The sequence below is a fragment of the Trichoderma virens genome (assembly GCF_000170995.1).
Source record: "Trichoderma virens Gv29-8 chromosome Unknown TRIVIscaffold_4, whole genome shotgun sequence".
In the NCBI taxonomy this organism is placed as follows: Eukaryota; Fungi; Ascomycota; class Sordariomycetes; order Hypocreales; family Hypocreaceae; genus Trichoderma; species Trichoderma virens.
In genome coordinates this window covers 2,035,102-2,058,128 of record NW_014013745.1, presented here as the reverse complement: position 1 = coordinate 2,058,128, position 23,027 = coordinate 2,035,102, and the positions used below count along the sequence as shown (strand labels likewise).

At 50.9% G+C, this 23,027-nt stretch overlaps 5 protein-coding genes across 5 annotated transcripts; 3 read left to right on the top strand and 2 right to left on the bottom strand.

Moving 5' to 3' along the window:
• Positions 1–1,173: 1,173 nt before the first annotated feature.
• Positions 1,174–7,021, top strand: TRIVIDRAFT_230012 (uncharacterized protein; the record flags this gene model as incomplete). The annotated part of the gene is made up of 6 exons (XM_014103570.1): positions 1,174–1,851; positions 1,916–3,361; positions 3,444–4,582; positions 4,644–5,414; positions 5,470–5,717; positions 5,775–7,021. 6 exons carry the CDS (start codon positions 1,174–1,176, stop codon positions 7,019–7,021), a joined length of 5,529 nt encoding a protein of 1,842 aa, XP_013959045.1.
• A 108-nt stretch (positions 7,022–7,129) lies between these two features.
• TRIVIDRAFT_215689 (uncharacterized protein) lies at positions 7,130–8,277 on the bottom strand (the record flags this gene model as incomplete). The annotated part of the gene is made up of 2 exons (XM_014103569.1): positions 7,130–7,892; positions 8,165–8,277. 2 exons carry the CDS (start codon positions 8,222–8,224, stop codon positions 7,362–7,364), a joined length of 591 nt encoding a protein of 196 aa, XP_013959044.1.
• Positions 8,278–9,559: 1,282 nt separating this feature from the next.
• TRIVIDRAFT_30360 (uncharacterized protein) lies at positions 9,560–12,844 on the bottom strand (the record flags this gene model as incomplete). The annotated part of the gene is made up of 1 exon (XM_014103568.1): positions 9,560–12,844. One exon carries the CDS (start codon positions 12,842–12,844, stop codon positions 9,560–9,562), a length of 3,285 nt encoding a protein of 1,094 aa, XP_013959043.1.
• A 1,123-nt stretch (positions 12,845–13,967) lies between these two features.
• TRIVIDRAFT_79134 (uncharacterized protein) lies at positions 13,968–16,407 on the top strand (the record flags this gene model as incomplete). The annotated part of the gene is made up of 3 exons (XM_014103567.1): positions 13,968–14,453; positions 14,630–16,072; positions 16,135–16,407. The coding sequence occupies 3 exons, from the start codon at positions 13,968–13,970 to the stop codon at positions 16,171–16,173; spliced, it is 1,968 nt and encodes a 655-aa protein (XP_013959042.1).
• Positions 16,408–20,751: 4,344 nt separating this feature from the next.
• On the top strand, positions 20,752–23,022 carry TRIVIDRAFT_31551 (uncharacterized protein; the record flags this gene model as incomplete). The annotated part of the gene is made up of 1 exon (XM_014103566.1): positions 20,752–23,022. The coding sequence occupies one exon, from the start codon at positions 20,752–20,754 to the stop codon at positions 23,020–23,022; it is 2,271 nt and encodes a 756-aa protein (XP_013959041.1).
• Between the last annotated feature and the right edge of the window lie 5 nt (positions 23,023–23,027).

Below are 23,027 nucleotides of genomic sequence, written 5' to 3'. Positions count from 1 at the left end.
CAAGAATCTCCAATGAAACCTGCTAAATTTAGCTGGTACTCAGCTTCAAAATCACTTGCATGTATATGGCTTTGCTATTGGTTACAAGAAGCCACATGCACCTGATGAGCCCCTCATTGAATACAATTGTTCGAGATTGTATTCAATATTATGCAAATGGTAGTTTGTGGAACTTCAATCTCAAGAGAGATAAAAATCATTTGACAAAAGTAAGGAGAGGGAGCTTGTCCATTGCAGATGCTCAAAAGAGAACAGGCCGATCAATGATGCCACGTCTGAGTGAGCTGAGAATAGCAATTGCAACGCCCCATTTAACCAACTTGAAGCGGTCAGAGCCAGCCCCTGTGATCAATTGCAAGAATCCTGCGGCCAATGCCAAATATGTGCTCATGTACATGCATATTCACCATTTCCCACACTTTATTCTCACTCTAACGAGCGTTTAAGATGTACTGCTTCGTGATTGTATTGCCCCTTAGAGGAGATGCGCTGTAAGTCAATCCCAGTCCACAGTCTCCACCGCTTTCTGCCTATTCTAGCAATTCATGGTGGCCGGAACTAATAATTCTCCGCTCCGATCAGGCTGCCATAGTGGGACTCGCTGCTTAATCGAGATTCAAGCGAAGCTTCAACCAGGCATCAGCGGGCCTTGTTTGGTGATGGCTTCGTTTGTCTCTTGATCCAGGCGCCGGTCACGAGTTTTCGCGATGCATCATCCCGGCTCCTTTAGGCAGCACACCAGGATAAACGCGTTTCGCGTCGGATCCGTCCCTTTTCAGCTCCAACGCCACATTTGACCGCCAAGATGCTACGGTCGTTGGGGGAGCGTTAGCGGCAGTTCCACGACATTAGTGCTACGAAGCTTCGAGCCCGTCTTCGTGATGACATGGAAATAGCTCCAGTGCTTGCTTTAGCTCCCGGCGATTGAAGATGTATAAAGCATGCAGCTGCTCCCGTTCGTTTTCTAGGCTTAATTCCAAGGCAGTTCACAGCATCACGAATCTTTTCTTCTTTTCCCAATTGAAACCAATTCGTCGTGCTGTGCCTCGCTGTTCTCATTTTCTTCCATCATCTGCTCTCCATCTTCAAAACATTCAATTGCCTCACCGTGCGAGATTTCTTTCTTCGTCTTACCCTACCCAGCCTTCACTTGATCCAGACTCGCAAGCAAGAATGGCTCTCGGAGACTTCCCCAAGCTACCTGCGTCCCAGGCGGACCTGGTAAAGTACATTGCTCAGAACCCATCTAAGCCAATGGTTGAAATCATGGAGCCATACCGCAAGTTTGAGGCTCACTTGCGCTCTGTTTTCGCACAAGACCGACAAAACCCCATCCTCAATGATCCTTACCTCAATGTTGTGCCTCTTTTTACTGAGGATACCAAAGATATCACCGTCCGTGCCCGTGACCTGGCGTCTGAGTCGGAAGAGGAAAAGTCAAAGTACATCATGACTTTGCCGGACGACAAGCGTCGCCCACACGGATCCCCAGCAACTGTTGCCGATTTGGCCGAGTTTCAAAAGAACTTTAACATTTTCTCAGAGTCTTCTCTCGCTGAACTCGACTGGAACAACGTTGTGGCAGCTGGCTCCTCCGTTGTCAATACGCTGCTGCCCGTTCCCAAAGAGTTCAATACGAATAAGAGGAAGCTCCGTGAATATTATCACGAGAAGTTTTGCCCTGCTTCTGACGTCGACCTCTTCTTATATGGCCTCACTCATGAAGAGGCCATCGAAAAGATTAAGCAGATCGAGCAGTCAATTCGCGATTCCATTTTGAGCGAAGTCACCGTTGTTCGCACAAAATACGCCATCACCATTGCCAGTCAATATCCTGTTCGGCATGTGCAGGTAAGGGCAAGCCCCGTCCACATATAGGTTGGGTCAGCATTCTCATTCAATTGACTTCTCACAGGTTGTTCTTCGTGTCTACAAGTCAATCAGCGAAATCTTGACTGGTTTTGACATTGATGCCGCTGGAGCTGCCTACAACGGCAAGCAAGTTTACGTGGCTCCCAGAACTCTCGGCAGCATTATTACTCAGATCAACCACGTAGATCTTACCAGACGCAGTCCCTCTTATGAGAACCGGTTGTCCAAGTATTCTCACCGGAATTTCGAAGTCTACTGGCCTGAGCTTGACAGATCACGCGTGGACCCAACAATCTTTGAGAGAAGCTTCCAACGAACATTGGGACTTGCCCGTCTGCTCGTTTTAGAACGCCTTCCAACGACTCATGCCCGCGATGCATATCTCAATAAGAGACGTCAAGAGCGCGGTAGGCCCGCGTTACAGCGCAACCACTTCAGCCTCAAAGGAAACCTCAAGTCTTACCACGAAGACGAAGTAGCCGATTGGCTCTCAGAGGAAGACATCAGCAACTACCATACCTTTACTGTTCCCTATGGCGAGAAGTTCAACGCCAAGCGAATTGAGAAGCTATGCTACACCAGAGATTTACTTCTCAACGCCGAATGGAATCAGCCAAAGGAACGTGAGGTGTATTTGCATCGCCACCCTGCATTCTTCGGAAGGGTGGAGGATGTCATCGAAGATTGTTGTGGTACCTGCCCTAAGCCGGTAACCCCAGAAGAAATTGAAGCTGCCGAGAAAGAGGCGGAGATTTACATCTCTGGCAAGGTCACATTCCTCATTGACGACCCCGGCAGGCAGCAGATCGGATCATTTAATCCATTGACGGAGCAAGACTGGACCGACATGGCTTATGTCGGCAACACTGCTAGACTATTCCAATCAATTGCTGAAAACGATGCCGACGACGTCTTGAATTGGCTCTCTCAAGAAGGCGCGGATCCGAACCAGAGGGATTATACAGGACGGGCACCGCTTCACCTCGCTGCCATGGTTTCTTCTCCAGAAATTGTTCGTCATCTAGTTGATCGCGGCGCTCGCCTAACCGCTCGCCTAGCGGACGGTAAAACAGCTCTCCATCTCGCCGCCGCCAGAGGTCATGCCGAGATCATCAAAATTCTGATGGACAAGAGTGACGAGAACGAGGAAGCTGAAGAAGACAGGAAAGACAGAAAACGCAAGGCCGCCAAAGCCCAAGACTCTGACAACAAAGATGACTCTCAAAAGCCTTCCGAGGAAGTAGAGGAAGACTCAGATGTTGAACTTGTGGATAACGCCGAAACAGAGACAGAAGTGCACTCCATCGTTACTGGATCCTTTGTCAAGGTGGAAAATGACAAGGAGAACAAGGAGGAGCTCGCGCTCGACGAACCTGAGGACGGACCAGACTTCTACCAGATAAACGTTCTTGCATGGGATATTCCATGTTCTCCGCTCCATCTTGCTATTGCTGGAGGACATGAGGATGCCGTAAAGGCTCTTTGCGATGTGAGTATCATAACAACTTTCATAACCTCCCTTATTCTTGATTTTTTTTCTTTTCTTTGTTCTGGTTTCTAATATAGAGCAGTACGGCGCCGACTCTATTCTTCCAGTCAAATTCATGTCTACCCACCATTACTCGAATGAAGCTGCCGCTATTCTTACCTTGACGCTTGCACTATCGCTGCCAACAGAAAAGGCCAAGTCTATGGCTCAGTTGCTTCTCAAACTAGGTGCAACATGTTCCCAGGCTGACGCCGATGGATGCACCGTCTTTCATCGTTATGTCGAGAGCGGCAATGTAGAAATGGTTGAAACACTCATCGACAACGACGCTAGGGGTGTTCAGGCGGCCATCAACCATTTATTCTTTTCAGGCTACCAGTGGAGACCCGATGTTATCTCACCACTTCAATCTGCTCTCGAGAAAGGCGATCCTATTCTCGTCCTCAAGGTTCTGGATGCAGGAGCCTCGATCGAGGTCGACTTTGATACCTGGCTAAAGTCAGCCAAAGTGGCCCCCTCGCAGAACAATCAATTCGGAACCCGAAACCAATTCGAAAACCTAGAACAGACAAAGAAGAGATATGAGGAATCAGTGGAGTCGCCTTTGATTGCGGCAATTCGGTCAGGCGACACCAAGTCAGTGATACATCTTTTGGAAAATGGGGCAAACCCCAATGCGCTCACCCTTGAGACCCAGTACGCGTTGGTGAATGAGTCTCAGCGCAACTGGACTAATGCAGCCACCGCATTAGACATGGTTCAACGTCTTATCAAGAAACTGCGTGAATATAGTGGCGAAAAATCGACGGTTAAAGAGCCCGAGAAACAGCCAGGTATCGACACCTACTTGGAAAAATTTGAGCCTGGCACCTATCAACACTGGATAGTCTCCAACAAGGTCAGAGCAGCTCAAGCAACATACCAAACCCAAAAGGACAATTATGAGAAAGGGGTGCGGAGTACCAATGAACGCAGAGGAAATGCTGAAAAGGAAAAGGCCATCAAGGATGCTATTTCAGACCTTACCGAGGTTGAGAGCATTCTTATTGCCAAAGGTGGCCTTGTATTCAAAGAGCTTCATCCAGACGTCAAAATGGAGAACCGCCACAACTACAGCTACAACCCTCCGGAACCCCCCAAGGTTACAGCGTTTGAGTGTAAATTCCTGTTCAACGGGGACAACGACATGACTGAAGGCAAAAAAGACGGTTATCTTCAATTGTAAGCCCAAAATCTATCTATTTCGGTGACATCTAGTTGCAAAACTAACACTTTGGTTTAGGATGCAAGCAGCCTGGACCGGGGATATCGAGACGATCAAGTCCCTCACGCTTCGAGCTTGGGGCTCTAACGATGAGCAAGCACCGCTTATGATGGCTATTACTGATGATAGCCGCAACTCCCCATTCTCGATTGCCTTCCTTCGTGGCCACTATCAAGCTGCTAAGGCCATCTTGGAGATTATAAGGGCTCAGTGGACCGCGCCTGAAAAGGAAAAAGTGCGATACAAGATGATTTCTCGGGATGAAGATGAAGCGGATGAAGGCTCAGACGAGGAAAACGACGAGGGACAGTCGGACGATGAACTTCGAATTGTCTCAGAGACGATTGACAAGGCTTTTACCATTGATGATATTGGTAAAGTTTCTATGCAAGTCAAGTCTCACGCCAGGCCTATCGATGTGATCCGAGCCCATGCTCCACGTATCGTCAAGAAGGAGGATGGATCGTCTGAACTTGGTGCTATCACAAGTCTCTTCGTACAAGCCATTGACGACGAGGACATGGCTGGCCTGAAAGTCCTCCTGGGACTGGTGACTGAATACGAACAGACGGAGACGACTGGTGAAGATGACGAATCTAACAAGAGGTTTAGTCTGGATTCCGGTGACTTCCTCTGGGCGGTGCAAAGCGGAAACACGGAAGCGCTCAGTCTTCTGATCAAGCGAACCGGCGCAGGAATTCCCCTGGACCATCTCGTCAAGAAGAGTGGCGCTGAGCTGAAGCAAAAGCCCCGTTTCTACCAAGGATTGACGGTCTATGGAAAGAAGAGGTATGAAGACCCCGGATAAGATATGACGAAAATCTCGTAACTGACATTGCCATAGAAAGGATTGGGCACAGGCCGGCCGAAACATGGTCGTTAGGACCACTGGGCTTCAAACCCCTCCTCTTCTGCATGCGGCATTGAGTGGTCGCATTGAAGCAGTCGAGTTCTTCTTGAGCGATAAGCCCCATCGCCTGTACAGCGAATTTGCCAAGTCCAAGGCCGCCGCTGAAGATCCTAGGCTTAAACATCTCACCTCGAGCCCAGTGGGATTTGACCGAGCCATATCCAAGTGGCTTGGTGCAGACAGTAAGCTTCGTTCTTCATACAGAAGACTGGATACATGCTAACAGAAAGGCTCACTAGATGATTTTGTGCTGCACACGGCAATTTTGGCAACACCATCCAAGCGGTCCATTGAGCTGATCAAGTACTTAATCGAGTCCTATCCAGATTCGCTCGAGAAGAAGACATCTAATGGCGATACGCCTCTGATGATTGCCTGCCGTCTCGGCTATGTCCAGTGTGCCAAGCTCCTAATAGGAGCAAATGCCGACCAAGCTACTCGCAACCATATGGGAGAAAACATTCTGCATGCGGCCGTGTCCCAAAACCCGAAGGCTGGTAGCCTCCGCCGCCTCCTCGACATCCTTGACCCTAGCCTTCGAAGCCATCTGTTTACGGAGCGCAAAAGTCTGCAGGCAAATGGGCTGACACCTCTGCACGCTTGGATCTCCAAAACTTCCGGGGTGACTGAGGAGGATCACTCTGGTAGGTACTCAAGGCGCAGAAGATACTACCACTACCAACCGTCGTCGCCTTACAGTAAAACGGAGGACATTGTGGACATGCTGCAGCTCATGCTAGAGTATTCCAAGGGCGAGGAACTAGACATGCTCAACGGCGCCGGTGATACTTGCCTCCACACCGCCATCATGCAAAGGATGGTCTCCATCGTCAAAGTCCTTATCGACTTCAAGCCGCAGCTCCTCTACAGGGAGAATGCAGTTGGCCGCACGCCTGCTGAGGTGGCACAAGACAAGGTCACAGCCGACCAATTCGCCCGACAGATCAAACTCCAAAGCAAGCGAGGCGACAAGCTGGACGCCTGGCCCACCAAGGCTGTCAGTGAATTTATTACGTGCGAGACCATTGAGGGCCTGAGCGATGACCAGCTTCGCGAGAAGGTCGTCGAGCTTGGTCTCAGCGGCCAGTACCAACCCGCTCAAGTGGCCGCCATCATCGGCTTAGTCGGGCTCGAGCAGAGCAAGGAGACTCTCTCCGATAATACACGCAACACCGTCATCTGGGATCTCTGCAAGACCTGCATGGACAAGAACCCCGGCAAACGCCGCCTCGTCAGCCTCAACGAGGCCAATGATGTTGCCAAGAGGCTCGGGGAGAAGCACACCGCCTCGCGATACTTTTCTATTCAGGGCCGTGCAGAAGACGATGATGATGAAGCCGAGGATGATAAGGAAGAGAAGGATACGAGAGATTTTGCTGCCCAGCAGCTGTCCTCGAACCTGTCCAAGGCTTGGAAGATCAACAAGTTTGTAGCCAAGGATTTTGGTCTTGAGAAGTGTGATGGCTGCGGTTCTTATCACGATTGAGTGTGTAAATGATTAGAAGACTGCTCATTAAAACACAGATGAAATGATATGAGTAGAATTAAATTACTATCATGAATACTAGGTAGTCACAAATATACAATCAAATTGCAAAAGCATCAACTAATATATATTCGATATCGCGATATTTGAACAAGGTGATTTGTTTTCGTTTCCGCATAACAAAACTTGGTGAGAGAGTGGTGAAACAACCTTTGCTCTCCATGGCAAGGACAATACTTTCCAACATGTTACATATTTCCAACCCAGCCCACTGGCAAAGCCGGCCAATCGGATCCGCAGCCATCATCATCTTACAAGGTTACACGAGCCAGCTCATGGCCTAATAATAACGAACAGTTCGGGGAGCACCATCGCCCCAGAGTCCAACCACAGACAGCACAAAGGCGGCGGCGGCAAAGCCGGTCTTGACGAGATATGCTCTTGCAACACCCTCAACATTGGCTCTGACCTCCTCGCCATTGACATCCTCTAGCTCCGACTCGCTAGGCAAGTCTCCATCGCTGTGAGAATCGCCCACGACCTCGTAGCTCGCTTCCATCCGGGCTCTAGACGAGGTGGTCTTGCGTGCGCCAGTAGACTTTGAAGCTGCAGCGGCCGGCTGGGGAAGGTATCCGGGCACTACAACGGACAGCACGGCCAGAATGGACGTATAGAAGAGATACGGGTGGCGAGCATAGCGCGGAGAGCAAGCGAACGACAGGAAGAGCGGAGCAGCGGCCAGGGACGAAAGAGCGAGGACCGGGGTACGCAGCGAAGATTGCAGCGAGGCCAAGGCGTGTGCGGCGGAAGACGACGAGGGGAGCTGGAGGAGAGTTGGGAGAGTGACGGCGGAGACGGTATATGAGACGCCCTGCGAAGCCGGAGAGTCAGCCACGAATTCATTTTCTCGATAAAATTACAGTGATGCTTAAGGTCGTCCATAGCAATGCGATTGTCTCTCCCCGGCTGCTGCCCCCATCCTCCAATTCCGCAGAGTCGAAGCTGTCGCTTGAGCTGGCGGGGCCGAATGTGATGCGGTGATGCAGCTGAACATGCGACTCGGAGAGGGGGAGGGGCAGCCGGACTTTTTTCGTCGTCTTTTGCTACAGACAATATGAAAAACCTAGGACATGGAGAACTTGCCGTCAACAGGCCGAGGGACACGGTGCCCACGAATTTGAGGACCGAGATCCCCTTTGCCATGGTGATTTGAATGTGTGTGTTGCGTGCTGTTATAGTGAGAGGAAGAGAGGAAGATGGAGGACTTGTAGGAGCAGAAGTAAAGTGGGAGCTATCACGTTCGGAGCACTAGAAAGAGAATTGAGTTAAGAGGCGGCAGACAAAGAAAATCGGGTGGTCGCAAAAAGATAACGCCGTGCCTGCCCTATTGAACACCTGTGCAGATAAGGCAATGACACTGGTTGAACGTCACGTCATGCTCTTTGGGAAGCAACGACGGGGGAAACAAAGCAGCTACGAGGTATTAGCAAATAGACTACGGAGTACCTAACCTTGCCTTAGCATTGACGTTAGGCAGTAGCTGCTGCGACTCATTGCTTCCCGTCTTTGCCTCTTTTGCTACAAGTAGTGCCAGTACTGGGTAAGAAATATGGAGCCCGTTTTTCCGGCAGTGAATGGGAACAAGTTGAAAGTCACTTAAGTGGGGGTTCAACAGCTTCGGAGGTCTCCACTAAATGCGGGTGATTCACGTGCCTGGGCAAACAGCTTTGGGTGCCACAGCTGCAATTTTTCTTCCTCCTCCTTGAAAACTCTCTCTTGCATATATATCAAGGTCAAATTTGCACCAGCGTTTGTCTATGGATGCTGTTCCGAGCACCTGATTGCCTCTTTTCTTTCTTTCTTTTATCCTCTTTTTCTTTCATTCAATATAACCGACAGCCAATCTCACAGCTGTAAAATGTATGTTTGTTCTACTATCCCCGTTTCGCAGCCATTCACGCGCCGACATCACACAACAAACACCATTTCCTTCTCTTCACTTATATGATGAACAACCTTGCACCCAATTCACTTTTAGGAAGAGCCGTCTGAGACTGCCTCCGATTGGCGGGTGCGAGCTTCCCCCCTGGGAGGCTTGTGTCTGTCGGTCCTTGGTCGCTTCCAGCAGGGCCGTCGTGGAATTCCGCGTCCAGTTTGCATCGTCATATGCGCAACTGGGCGTTCTGCGGCGGTCGTGCTGGCGGCGGTGGGGGTCGTAGTGCTTATAACTGGGTTTCTGAAAAAAAGAGTTGAAGACTTGTTGTGATTTTTTTGCGCACATTTTGCACCACTGCATTCCTCGAATGAGTGCTAACTCGCTCGCAATAGTTGAATTAAACAGGGTTGACAACGGAAAGACGGCATTCGAGACAACATTCGCTGTCCGATATTCTTATTTGGTCATCAATTCGTTATCTTCTGTAGTTTCCTCCACACAAATAGCTCCGTAAACCCATATGATACAATACAATAGCATACTTTCATCTCCCGTTTACTGCTCGCCGTTCCTCAACTCCTGTGACCCTTTTGTAACTAACATTAAACATCACTATCGTCACTGTCCAGGAACGCAGGTCTTGTGCGTCGCTTCCTCTTAGCTGGCGCCGCCTCTTCAGACGCTTCGTTCACTCGTCTTTCTATCTTGGATGAGCCGGCAAGCGTATCAAGTTCAGGAATACCTTCGCTTTCTTGGGTTGCTGTAAATTGAGTTGGCACAAAATAGGGTTTGCTTACCCCTGCTTGCGGTGTCCATTCATTCAGCCTTATAGGAGACGTCGCTTCGGAATCAAGCATGCTGGATGTTGCTTGGTCGTCCCCCACGACAAAATCCACCAAGTCGGCTCCGTCATCCGAGTCGCTCTCATCAAGCAGATCACTATCTCTTTCACAGTCGTCTCCAATCTCATCACTTCCGATGGCAGCTTTCCGTGAATATTTCCCTTTTGACTTGGCATTCAACCTCTTCTGTCTTTTTGCCTCGCTGAGTCGGGGCGGCAGCCCAGGCTCTTCCTCTTCAATGTCTATATCAAGATCGGAGCCAAGCAAATCTTCGTCTTCCGGCTCCAAGACACGCCGAGCAGCTGGCTGAGGGGTCCTTTTGGGTTGAGTCTTTTTGGTCGAAACCTTTCTCCTCTTTTGTTGTGGGACCTCGAATACCAAAGAGTCGTCATCTGATTCGACTTCGATGGCTTGTCTCTTGTTCCCATCCGCTGCAGCCTGATCATCGCTGGCATCTGTCTCACCATTATCGGAATACACGAAGGGTTTTACTGGGATTTCGAGATAATCGCTCGCGTCCACGTCTCGGCAGGGCCTTACGAGGCTATCCGAATCGTCCTCCAGCTTTTGTAACAGCTTGACTAAGCGTTTTGTTTGAGTCCCATGCGCAACTTGGGCAGTCGGGCGTAGTTGTCGTTGCAGTGCTGGATGGGCTGTCATGTTCGGCATATCAGTTTCTTCAACCACGCTACAGTTGAATGGTAGATTCCGGTATGTTCGATCGAGCTCATAAAGTTCATCTGGGCCAAGAACAACCCGTTCCAGTTCAGGAATTGCTGTCACATCATCCAGCTCGGAGTTTCTCTTTGGCTTTGAACTTGGTTTTGACCCAGGCTGTCCCGGATTTGTCGTGAGCTTCATAAAATCACTGACTTTCTGAAACCCAGTCTGGACTCCATCTGGCATATGGAACTTCTTGGGCGGCTTCTTTTTCCCTCGAGGAACTTGTCGTTTCTTGGGCTCCGGCAATGATGTGTCTTGAGTATTCTCAACTGGAATCTCAACATGCCGCATGTCCACTTCAGGCCGTATATCTCGGGGCACGATCCTCGTAGAGAGATCAAACCGAAAGTTGAACCGGCTCCCTTCGCAAATGAGCTGTTGCATCTTTTCGTAATTATCTTTGGACTTGGCAAACTGTTCCTCCTCTTTTCCCCTCATCAGGAGCAGCGCAATGTTGCCTGCTCGCTTTCGCCCCGTTCTGCCCATGCGTTGCAGCATTCGAATTGGAGATGCCGAAGAGTCATAGCAGACAATAAGATCAACCTGGCCAATGTCCAACCCTTCTTCTCCAATGGACGTGGCAACGAGAACGTTGTAGGCACCAGTCTTGAATCTCTCAATGGTATCTATTTGCTGCTTCTGCTTCATGCCCTCGCCGCGCTTGCCATCCGCCTGCCCAACAAAGACGGTAGCTTTGATGAGTGGCCGATGGGTATTGAACATGCGCACGATTTCTTCGGCGGAATCACGATACTCGCTGAACACTATGACTCGAGTTCCCTCCCCGTTGTCCATGAAATGATTCAAGACACAGTCAGCCAAGGCTGTGAGCTTTGGGTGTCCCACAAAGCCATCCAGTTTGAGCCACCCGGCTATTTTATCCATCATTTCTTGGAAACTGGTGCTGTCGATGATTTGGCGTCTGTACTTGGATCCTTTCTCGCCTTTTCCCTCTTGTTCACTGCGGAAGTCGACCATGTTGTCGTAGAAAGGTTTGATGCCATGAAACTGCAATAGTTTAATCGAGTGTGCAAGACTCGTCAACACGCTAAATATTGCCCGCATCATAAACTGGACGCCCTGGTTTGCGCGATTCCCACGCGTGGCAAACCACTCCTTCTGAGCCTGTATCAAGCCGTATGTTGTAAGAGCCATCGGGTTCCGCCCATACCATATATTTTGGGAGCTAAGCTTCTCGGTCAACGGTTTGAGAGCTTCAGTAAAGAGCTCACCAATGAGGTTCATCTCATCCGAAGGGTCGAGGACTATCTGATCTATATTCCGCTGATGCACATACTGTCGAATGTCAAGGGATTCCTCGGTTCGGATTTCGCAGTGTGAAATCCCCAGGTTGTCGATGACTTCTTGAACTGTTTCAACTTTCGAGCCCGGTGTGGCCGTCAAAGCCAAAACCCGGAAACTGTTGGAGAATCGACGAATGAGTTTGGTAGCTTTGGCATATGCATATTCACCCACAGCGCGATGCGCTTCGTCGATGACCATAAGACCAATGCTCTTTGGATCCGCATATCCATGTGAGAGATCGTTGAGGAGCGTTTGTGGTGTCATGAAAAAAACTCGTCTCTTCTCCCACTCGTCACTCCGCAGGGCGGGAGCGATGTCACCGGTAAGGAGTGTGGTCTCCGATCGAGGTATTCCCGCAATGTTGTAACAAGCATCAATCTGCTGCGTTACAAGCGGCTTTGTTGGGGCTACAAAGACTATTTTTGCCGTCTTTGTCCATCGGTAAAAGTTGAGCATCACTGTAGCAGCAATAAACGTCTTTCCCAGACCTGTCGGCAGCGCTACCAGCGTGTTGTTGAATAGACTGTTTCTGACAATACTGTACTGATAGTCTCGAGTTGGCCCCAGATTTGTTGGATACACCCAAGTCTTCATCGCCTCTCTATCAAGTTCATGAGGGCTTGGTGGTTCAGGGGGAAGATCAGCGCGATAGACCCTGGTAGTCGTAGGCTGAGATGGACGGGGAGCATCCTCCGTCGCTGCTTGACCACCCCACAAGGTAGTTTGTCGCAAGGTTCCAGAATTTGTACGGCTGAAACCAGTGCGAGCGGTTACCAAAGGCCTTGCCGGGGCCCGCACATTCCCCCTCACAGGCTCTGGTGAAGAGAAGGCATCTGAGGGTAAGTCATTCAGCTCCTGTGCTGCCCGCTGCTGATTACTCAAGTCGCGGACATTGCTTTTAGCTCCATTCGAAGAAGACGTTGACGCAAGTTGCCCTCCATTAGACGAAGATACTTGATCAAAGGCAGCGAGAATGTCCTCATCAGCGATATCGTCATCAAACTCGTCGGAATCCATGGCGACCAGATGCCATATAGTGCCATGCAATATGGTCTCCGAGAGGTTAAAGAGTCTAAAGCTTCATACCTCTGAAGTACCCTTCAGGCCATTGGCGGGTGTTCGGTACTTGATGTCGTTTTCTTGTAGTTGCGATGCTGAACCTTGTAAATACTAAAATGCTCGTCCTCTATTCAGGCAGCATGCCGCCAATGTGACGCGCCAAACGAACATCGGGACGCGAAAACGGTACCATGTCACGTGATTCAAATGGACTGTGATTTGGGCAGTGCAGCGACCGGAATATCTTCAGCGTTGGTCACAAGGTACCTCTGTACCTTCAATGGCCGGGCAGTTCCTTTGAGCATTGTTCACTCACTCAAAGAGCCTTTTTAAAGCTGTTCCACATTTTTCCAAAGACCAACAAAAGCCATTCCATACTCCATTTATGGTTTCGTGATTTACCATTGACTTTCCCAGGCAAACAGAGGTATTACATGTTCGTTCCAGTGAAATCCAAGGCATTCGGAACAAACCTAGGCAGCCACTAGGCTACATTAGGCAATAGTGCACGCCTGGGGGAAAATCCGGCCGGCTGCCTGCCTAGTACCTCGCAGGCTTAGCAGCTTAACTGACTTTCTCAGCGGGTCCAGCAACAAACATCAAATCCTCTTGATACCTCAGTCCAAGCCTTGTTTTCTTTTCTACAACCATTTTTCAAGGCGAGGCTGTACGACAACGCTTCCTGAGCATCTCCAGAGTGTTCTCGTACGGCTTCCTACAAAACAACACACTGGTCCTCTCTACGCGACCAGAATTTCCACCTTCTTTCAACACAACCCACGCTTTCTAGGAATCAGCCGTCGCGACAGAGATTCCAAGGCCCTTTGCGGCTTCGCCTGACCATCCCGAGCCTCCTGCGCTCTTTCGCTGAACGAAAACAGCAAGGAACATCTCGCGACACTCAGCGCATCTAGCCAAACCAGCGCCGCATCCTCAACCAAGCAAGGTCAAATCCTGCTCATCTAGGCTCGACCCGACAAAGGCACCATCAGCGGCGCCGCGCGGGCTCAGCATCCTCTTTCGCAGCCTACTCTCACACCACACCGTCCAGATTAAAAGTTTTCTTGGACCATTTGCGACTATGGCTCCTCGCGGGAAGGCTCAGCCGAATCGAGAAGCCCGCAATCCCCTGGGCGCAAAATCAAGCTCCAGGGGCGGCATTCAGAAGCGAAGAGGTCCGACCAGAGTCGACACTGATGGAGATCTCGACATGGATGGTCCGTCCAAGCGGCCAAACAGAGGTCCTACGACTGAAACAAGTGGTGGCAGAGGCAGACCATCGGGAAGAGGAGGTCCACAACCATCTAGGGGGGCTGCCAAGGTTGCTCAGATAGTAATGAAGCAACTGGGTGGCGGTAGTTCATCCGACTTGGCGTCTCGAGTTTCAAGGCCATCCAGAGCCCGAGGTGGCCCAGCCGAAGGGCTTACCTGGCTCAGGGTCCGTGGCCTCAAACAAAGCAAGGCTGCATCCAACTCAGATGGGGGCCTCTCTGACCTGTTGAGCTTCATGGAAAGGAAAGCATCTTCTCTTGGGACTGGACGCAAACGACACATTACGATTCGAAAGGTAAGCCTATCATTGACGAGAAAGCAGGGGTGCCAACTTGAACCGACGTCTCAGCTGCTTCTTTGGCGACTGGAAGTCACACATCTCAGGGGAGATCCTTGACGTCGAATTTTATTTCGCCCCAGCGCTCGAGGTTAAATCTTCTTTTCTTTTTCCTGGTTGCTAACCCGCCATAGTCACACAGAGCTGGGGAATACGTTTTTGTGGGGGCAAACAAGGAGGACGCGGAGGAACTTGTCAAACTTAATACGTTTACATTTGCTGGCGTTCAGCTGGAGGTAGTAGAGTCTAACGCCGACTTTGAGCCGCCAAGCAAGGCAACAGAATCACCAGAGACGGCAGAGCTACGCGCAAAACTCCAGGCGATCCTTAGTCAACGCTATATTGGTGAAAACAAACTACTCAAGCTCGATGCCCTTGCTTCTGATCCCGAGTTGGTCACTCTTGGCATGTTTGAAAACCGAGAAAGGGCACTCAAGACCTTCAAGGGGCTCATGGCAATCTGCGATGGTCTTTTCAAAACCGCTCAGGAAAAGAAGGATGCAATCCACAGCATCAGCCTCGCCAATAACAGCATTGACAATGTCATCCAGGTGGAGTCCGTGGCAGCGTCATTCCCACAGCTGAAGAACCTAGATATGAGCGGCAATCAAATCAGCAGCATGGACGGACTCCAACGATGGAAAGGGAAGTTCAAGGAGCTCGAGACCATTTACTTCGCTGGGAATCCAATCGAGGGGGCAGACGCCAATTACAAGGCTGCTCTTCTCGAGTGGTTCCCCAAACTACAGAACATTAACGGGGTTGAGCTTCGCACTGCGCAGCAAATTGCTGAGCAGGAGGCCGCCCGTCAACCAAAACCAATTCCACAGAGTGGACCTGACTTCCGTGATGTCAACGGCATTGGCGAGCAATTCCTGCTTGATTTTTTTACGGCCTACGACACCAACCGCGAGGGACTTACATCCAGGCTATACGACGCTGGCAGTCAATTTTCACTGGCTGTGGACGCTGTATCAGTTAGAGACCCAAATGCACCACCACCACTACCTTGGGCTGCCTACATCAAATCATCTCGCAACTTGATGAAAATCAACAGCCACCATGCCAGATCACAGCGGTTATTCAAGGGAGGAAATGCTATCAACGAGTTGTGGAAGGAACTCCCTATGACCAAGCATCCCAACATGAAGGATGAGCTGAGCAAATACATTATGGATTGTCATCCACTGCCAGGATTGGCCGACCCCACAGGTCAAAGCCAGTTGGGTGTTGATGGCTTAATCCTTGCTGTTCACGGCGAGTTTGAAGAGTACGACCAGAAGTCGGGAACCACAGGCAAGCGAAGCTTCTCTCGCACTTTTGTGCTCGGACCGGGCCTATCCGGAACTGCGCCGATCAGAGTCGTCAGCGACATGCTGTCTCTGCGGGCGTACAGCCCCCTTCCGAACGTATTCGTTGCACCTTCATCAGCCCCCGTGGATGCAGCAAACCAGCATCAGGCAATGATTGCCGAGCTGTCAAAACAAACGGGCATGGTGCCCCAGTACTCGGAAATGTGCCTGTCACAAGTCGAATGGGACTTTGGCAGAGCCTTGGTCATCTTCAATGAGAAGAAGGTATGTTGCAATTCATTTATTATGTTTTCTTCGAGATTAGAGGCTCATGCGTGTTATTACAGTCACAACTACCACCGGAAGCATTCGCACCAGCCTCCTAGCAGACGGGCTGTTTCGTGCAATGCTCCAATTGCAACACCCACATTGGGCTATTAGATAGGATGGATTGACAGGAGAGATGGGGCAATCCTTGTATGGGGCTTTGTGTCGGTATAATATATGGTCGGTTATTTATAGAGATCGGTATCTGGGACGTAGGGGTTCCGTGTTCGTGTATTACATGCGTGGCAAAGGGGGAGGAGAGATGACGAAACAAGGGCGGAGAAATTGCAGACAAAAAAAAAAAAAAAGCGAGCTGCATTGCGATGGATGTTTGAGAGAATATATGAATCTTAAGGACCAATAGAACATGTGCGTGCGTGTGTCACCACTCTTTGATGCTGAATAGCCAAGTGATTACTATAGTACACAGCTTGTAATATGATGTGCTTCATCCCCCCCCTCCCAAGAAAATACAGACAGCCATGTGATTCTCGTGATGGCCGGAATGCAAGAGATCGTGCGCCCACTGCAGATCGGCCAATGAAGAAAAATAATTATGCTCGCGAGACCTCCTATCCGCGCGTTAGATGAGTCCGAGGCGGAGTGACGCAAGACAGATGGATACAGCGGCCGAATGCCAAGACCACGTGCAAGATCACCAACAGGGGCTGTCGCAGGTGCTACTGATTTTGATACTTTTTTGCTTGTGCGGCGCCTCAGTGTGTGGTCGTGCGTGTATGAACGGAATGTATTTCCGAGCGGATCATCGTAGAGACGTAGATGGCGGACGGGATGCCGGCTAAGGGAGATTGGGATATGACTGCCCGAGAATTGCCTGTTGTGTGATGGTTCCGTATAGGTATAGTACCTAGCGGATCGGACGCTATAATGGATATGGATATCAAATCAATACGAAATATTACACGCAAGGCCTGTGCCTGTGCTACACAGCATAGCCCATATGCCAAGAACAACGCTCCGCTACGAAGTACGGTGCTAACGAGCAAGATCCACGGTAGGGCGCCTGGAGGCAGGATAACATTGGTCTATAATTTGGTGGGCATACGAGCAAGATACGATACAGGTGTCCTACCCTATATTCAGCAACAAAACATGCGCGATTGTGGGTTATACAAACAAAATGTATTCCATATCGGGAAAATAAAAAGAAAAAGAAAAAATAAGACAGGCATTCTATCAGACTGGGAATTGCACCAACTCATTTCCTGGCAGTAAGTTGACCGCAGCCTCAACCAGCCTCTTGAAGGGAGCCGGCTAAATCAACAACACGAATTCGCCCTCGCCTCGATACCGTAATACCATGTAAGGAAGTATCAATCGTCTTAGATTTCATTCAGCACACCCCCTACCTGCCTAATACCTACCCAGTACTAAGCATCTTAGCTATAGCCATCTTAGCACCAAGTCTCTTCATTGCCACAATAAGCATACATGCATCCCTATTTCTCCATGCAGTATACTCAACCGATCGTAGAAGCTTCAAATCGCTACATTAGATTCGGCCGACACTATACTTGACTATCTTGTTTCTAGATCGGCCATCAACTCGCCTTACTTACCGTATGCACTACTTGTAAGCACTGGTGGTATTATTAGTACGACTCCATTCTCGTATGTACACATCTCCACCGGGGTTGTCAGTTGTTCCTCAAAAAGACGTGATTGACGCGGAGACGAGCCCATGACTGAGTTCGATGCAGGTGGAGTGATGACCGTAGATGGCCGGGTCCTGTTAGGGGCTGTGGACAATGCAGATGCAGGGAGACCCCCTGGTAGTGCGTTTCACGTTGAGTTGAGCCAGTGGGGATCGAGGCACCACAACTAAAGGGACTGCAAGCGATCACCATGGGCCAAAGAGTCCCCGGCCAGGAACCGATGCCATGCCCATGGCGCTTTCGACAGAGATGGGCCCGTACCAAGAATGATGACGCGAGAGGGCAACACTGCAATCTCTGCGGCGCGCCTAGGGCGCTGGAGAGGAGATGGCGAAGCTCATCTTACAGTAGTCTGTGCAAGTACGGCACTGTATAGTAGGTAGAGCTTCACGGCGCGCGGGGAGTTTTTGTTTTGGGCATGTTTTGTTTTGGCCTCGAATCTGGCCGGTGCGGTCTGTGCGGTCTCGGAAGCTTTTCTTTGCGATTCATCCGGGTGGCGGTTGTTTGGCATTGACACTATTGTATTATTACCACTTCCCCGAGAGGACCCTTTGCTGCTGCGAGCCACGGATTAGTGTGAATGCGACGCTGCGCAAGGGCTGGTAATTGCATTAGGCATCGAAATTCACCCGCCTCAATGCACTCGTACGAGTTCATGCTAGCATCTGCGTCTCTGGTAGAGTGCGGATAGGCCGTTGCGAGGTCTGGGCGAGCCGACATGCGCCAATGGTAAGAAATTCTCTGGCACCCTGGGCGAGACGGAGCACGAAGTACGAAGTAGTCCAAGAAGCGGCACAAGTGCTAGTATACCGTATTAATACTAGGTAGTACGGAGTACAGGGAGCGAAGCCCTAAAACAGCGAGCGTTGGCATGCAGGTTATCGGGCCCAAGCGAGACCAGACGAAAGCCACAGGCGGAAGAGGCTTCTGTTGATGTCATTTCGCGTGTTGGCCGAGTCGTACCATCGCGATGCTGATATGACCGGGAACGACGGAGGCACCATCTCTTCTAATACTCGTACTGCGCTCCATACTCCGTAGATGTACTCGTACAGTACTTGGTGGAGGATGCAATTGATGAAATTCGACTGCTTACTAGCACAGCTCCTTCACCGAGAGCTCAGCCAATACCCCCGGCTTTCGCATGATATGGGGATTCGGACGGGCTACCACACAGGTGCTAGTGGACGAAACGGTCACATTAATAAACACCAGCTTGACAGATCCAAAACGTTGGCCCTGGGGGGGCGCAGGGCGCTATACCGGTACGAATAGAGCTCAGAGAGGCTGCACAACACGAATCCAGTAAAATCACCTCCAGTATAGATAATCAATCCATGGGATGCCTGCAATGCCAAAAAGACCACTCAAGGTAATAGGTACTGTACCTGGATTCGTATGTACGACCTGTATTACGGAGTGGTCTGCAGGCGCCAAGGCGCTTCAAGCACCAGCAAGTGGCTTGATTGGCGGCTACCCCTTTTCCACTAAAAAAAGGTGTCACCTTCAGGAACGAGTCTTGGCGCAAGGCCGGGGTCCGGGTCTCCCACAGGTACCCCAGGGCCGCCAAGTACCTCTGGTTAATGCCTCGCTCTTCGCAAGGCCAGGTACCATGACGTCCGCTGAAACCTGGGGCCTACCCGGCGCTGCTCAAATGGAACGCCGCTCGCGGCCCCTGATTGGACGACGCGAGGATGATCCCTGCACCAGAACTAGCACTGACTCCCCAAAACACAACCACACGCAGGTGCGATGCGCCTCCCCCGGTTCGCACCGTCCACAGCGCCTCCTGCCCATCCTCGTGTCTCAAAGCGGGCTCCGTCTGGGTAGCCAAGGTAGCACGCAGGGAAGGTGCTGAGGGCCCGGCAGGGGGGAGGCTCGTTCGTCCAGCCATTGGCAATATGCGAGTGAGCCGGCCGGGTACCTGTGCCTCCAGCTCTGCGCCAGCATGGCCCCAGGTGTAGGTACCGATACATGCACGATGCGATGTTCCTGGACGGAGTACTCGTACTTCGTACCTCTCCATGCGACCAGGGGCTGGTGTGTCGCAGCCCAGAGAATCTTTGCACCCGTTTCTAGTCCTTCTCCTCCGCCTCCTCGTTTTCGCCTCTCCGTCTTCCCTCTACCTGTGGCTTGGTGGCTTTTTTCCTTCTTTTCGTGTTTGCCTTCGCCTTCTCCTTCACCTGCCTTGCAGACGCCGTAGCAGCAGCTTCAACCGGCCGTCGATTCCCTTGCTGTTGGCTGGGCTGCGCCTTTCTCCCTTGTTGCGTCTTTGCTTGCGTTTGTAAAGTCGAGTCTTTCTGCAGCTCTTTTTCTTCTCTTCCGCCCACCGACACCGTTCTGTTACCGATTCTGCCGCCATCGCCGTTGACACGTCTGGAACGAGACATTGCCCTTTCGCTGTTGATTCGCCTTGCTCATCTCGCACATTCTCGTTGATCGGCTGGAACCAAAACTGCACCATTTCCGACGACTTTCCAAGATTCACAGCCCTGCCACGATTGCGCCATTAGACTATTAGAACGAGACTGTCACCACTGTCGCTATTCACTCTTTGAAACAAACAAAAACACCTCCGCACGCCTGCTTATTAGATACATTCGTTATTGCTTTGTCGTACTGTGATACGTCCTTGTCGCTATTATTGTAACGACAGCCATTCATTTTTAGTTACTTGCTCGCCGATTGACACTCATTTCAAATCACGGGCTCTAGCTATTCAACAACTTACACACACAACTTACACACACAACTCTCCCGCAACGACTTGGCTGTGCCCTCGTTGCCAAACTAACCTCAATCTCTCGAAAAACAATTAGAGAAGCAAGCATTACGTTGAGACCGCCATCATCGCCATGCAACCTTAGGAAACGACATCTACATCGAACAAAAAGAAGAATCCCGATATCGTCTCGAACTCGCCCTTGCAATTTTCGTCGGAATCGTCTGTCAAATTCGGCAATGTCGTTACCGAAGCCACCCTCGTCTTTGGACAACTCGTGCTCTGTCATTCATGGCAACACACTTTATTCTTACTCACCACAAGGATTTCTGTCCCTGCCTTTGCAAGACAGTGCAGAATGGAAGAAGCTTGATATGGGAGTGAAAGTGACTGGAGGAACCTGTGTTGGAACAAACCCTGTCAATGCAGCCGATGCTGCGCTCTTCATTGTTGGAGGAACGTCGGATGAGGCTGGCTATCCTGGGCTCCAAAAGTACACATTCGCAACAGGCAACTGGACCACCGTCACAGTTCCGGGTCTTGTTACGCAGAATCGCCTGCTGCATGGATCTACCTACATCCAGGCTGACGACGTTATCTTGGTTTACGCTGGTAACCAAGATGGCAGTACCGGTCCTTCCACATCAACGTTTACCATCCAGGCTTCTTTCCCATATAACTCTCATTCATTCGATTCTGCTCCTGCACCGGCCGTTTCCCCCTTCCTTATGAACTGGTCCAACGCCGATGCTGCTATGATAAGCGGCGATGGCGTGGACGGCAAGATTTACTGGTTTAACCCGACTGCTGGATGGAGAGATTCTGGTGCCGGCACATCGCCGCCGATCAACAAGGCCGGAGGCGCGGTGAATGTGGCGCTGGTTTCGGGAACTGATGGATCCAAGAACCTCTATACCTTTGATCTATCCAAGTCACCCAACTCCGTCAGTCGTACCATTGTTCAGGACGCTACTGGACACCCTCTCGCTAACTCAGCCCCCATCGCTGCACGAGGCCTTGATGATGACATTGAGAAGCGTGACTTGACATTGAGCAACTGGCCTGAGTACAACTCTACGTTGGCTCCGAAGGATACTCGAACAAACTACGCAATTGCCCAGGCTGATGACGGCACAGTAGTTTTCTCTGGTGGCAATGCTCAGGTTCCTCTAGCTATTTTCAATGTTGATAACAATGGCTGGGTCGATGCGGCTCAGCTATTGGGAGACCAGCAGCAGTTGATCCAGGACATTTCGTCGACGACTACACAGTCTAAGACGAAGACGACTTCTAGCTCGCGGTCCAAGTCAACCACGCACTCTACCTTTACTACAAGTTCCGCCTCAACAACCCTTCCGTTTTCCACTAGCGCTACCGCTACGCAGACCTCAGACTTCGTCCCGACCGATTTGTCTATTCCCGCCCTCCCGACTGGTACCGGCAGTGCGAGCGACGACTCTGGCCCTAGCTCCAACGCCATCCTTGGCATCACCCTTGGCGCCATTGGTGGATTCCTCGCTTTACTTGGTCTTATCCTCCTGCTTCTGCGTTGCCGCAGAAGACAACTGCTTCATCCAGAGGCAGGAAAGCCCAAGACCCCTACCGGCCCTGCCGCGGATGAGAAGAACACTGCTGCTTTTGCTGCCCAGAGCACGTTTGCGAAGAGCAACCTCCCTCCACACGTGCAGAAGCAACTCCGAGGCCATCAGAAAACTGCATCTTCAGAATCCACCTCATCGATGGCTATCTTGATGGGCAGAGTGGGCCAGCACAAGCCAAGAAAGCTCAGCAATGAGTTCAAGAGCACCATCAGCAAACCGATTCTCCAACCGCAGCAAGCCCCTATTCTCCAGATCCAGGATGAAAAAGGCGACACTTTCGAGACCACATCTGATACGCTTCGACCCCAAGACGGGCTCGCAGATGATGGCACCCGAAGGAGCTCGGGCTGGAACAAATACTGGTCAGGAGGAAGCGCTCTCGGAATACTAGGATATGGATCTACACAGGCACCCGTACAGGCACCTGCAACCGCGCTTGCACCGGCGCCTGCCAACAGAGACACTCTGGCATCGGACCGAAGCTCTCACTACTCCCAGACGACCACTGCTCGCAATATGAGGCAAACACAAGACTCAGCTACCGTCCCGCCCCTCAACTTTGAGGCCCCGCCTGGCATGAGCAGAGTCAACACTGGAAGCCCAGTGGTGTCAAACTATCCCGATATCCCTTGGAGAGAAGGCATGTCAGGGAAGATTGAGCGACCCGTATCGGCTGTTTCGGCGTTGTCAGCAACATCGTCGGGCTATTCCAGCGGAATCCCCGAGAGCATCCAAGAGACGTGGGATCCCACACATGCTGGAAAGGCCTGGGGAGCTGATCGGGCCCCAAGCAGCGCATACAGTGTTCAACCCCATCCGCTGGGCGTGAGCAAGCAGCCTCAGCTCGCCACGGCGTCAACATCAAATGACATGAGCTGGCTCAATCTCGGTGATAACTCACGGGTATGAGTCAA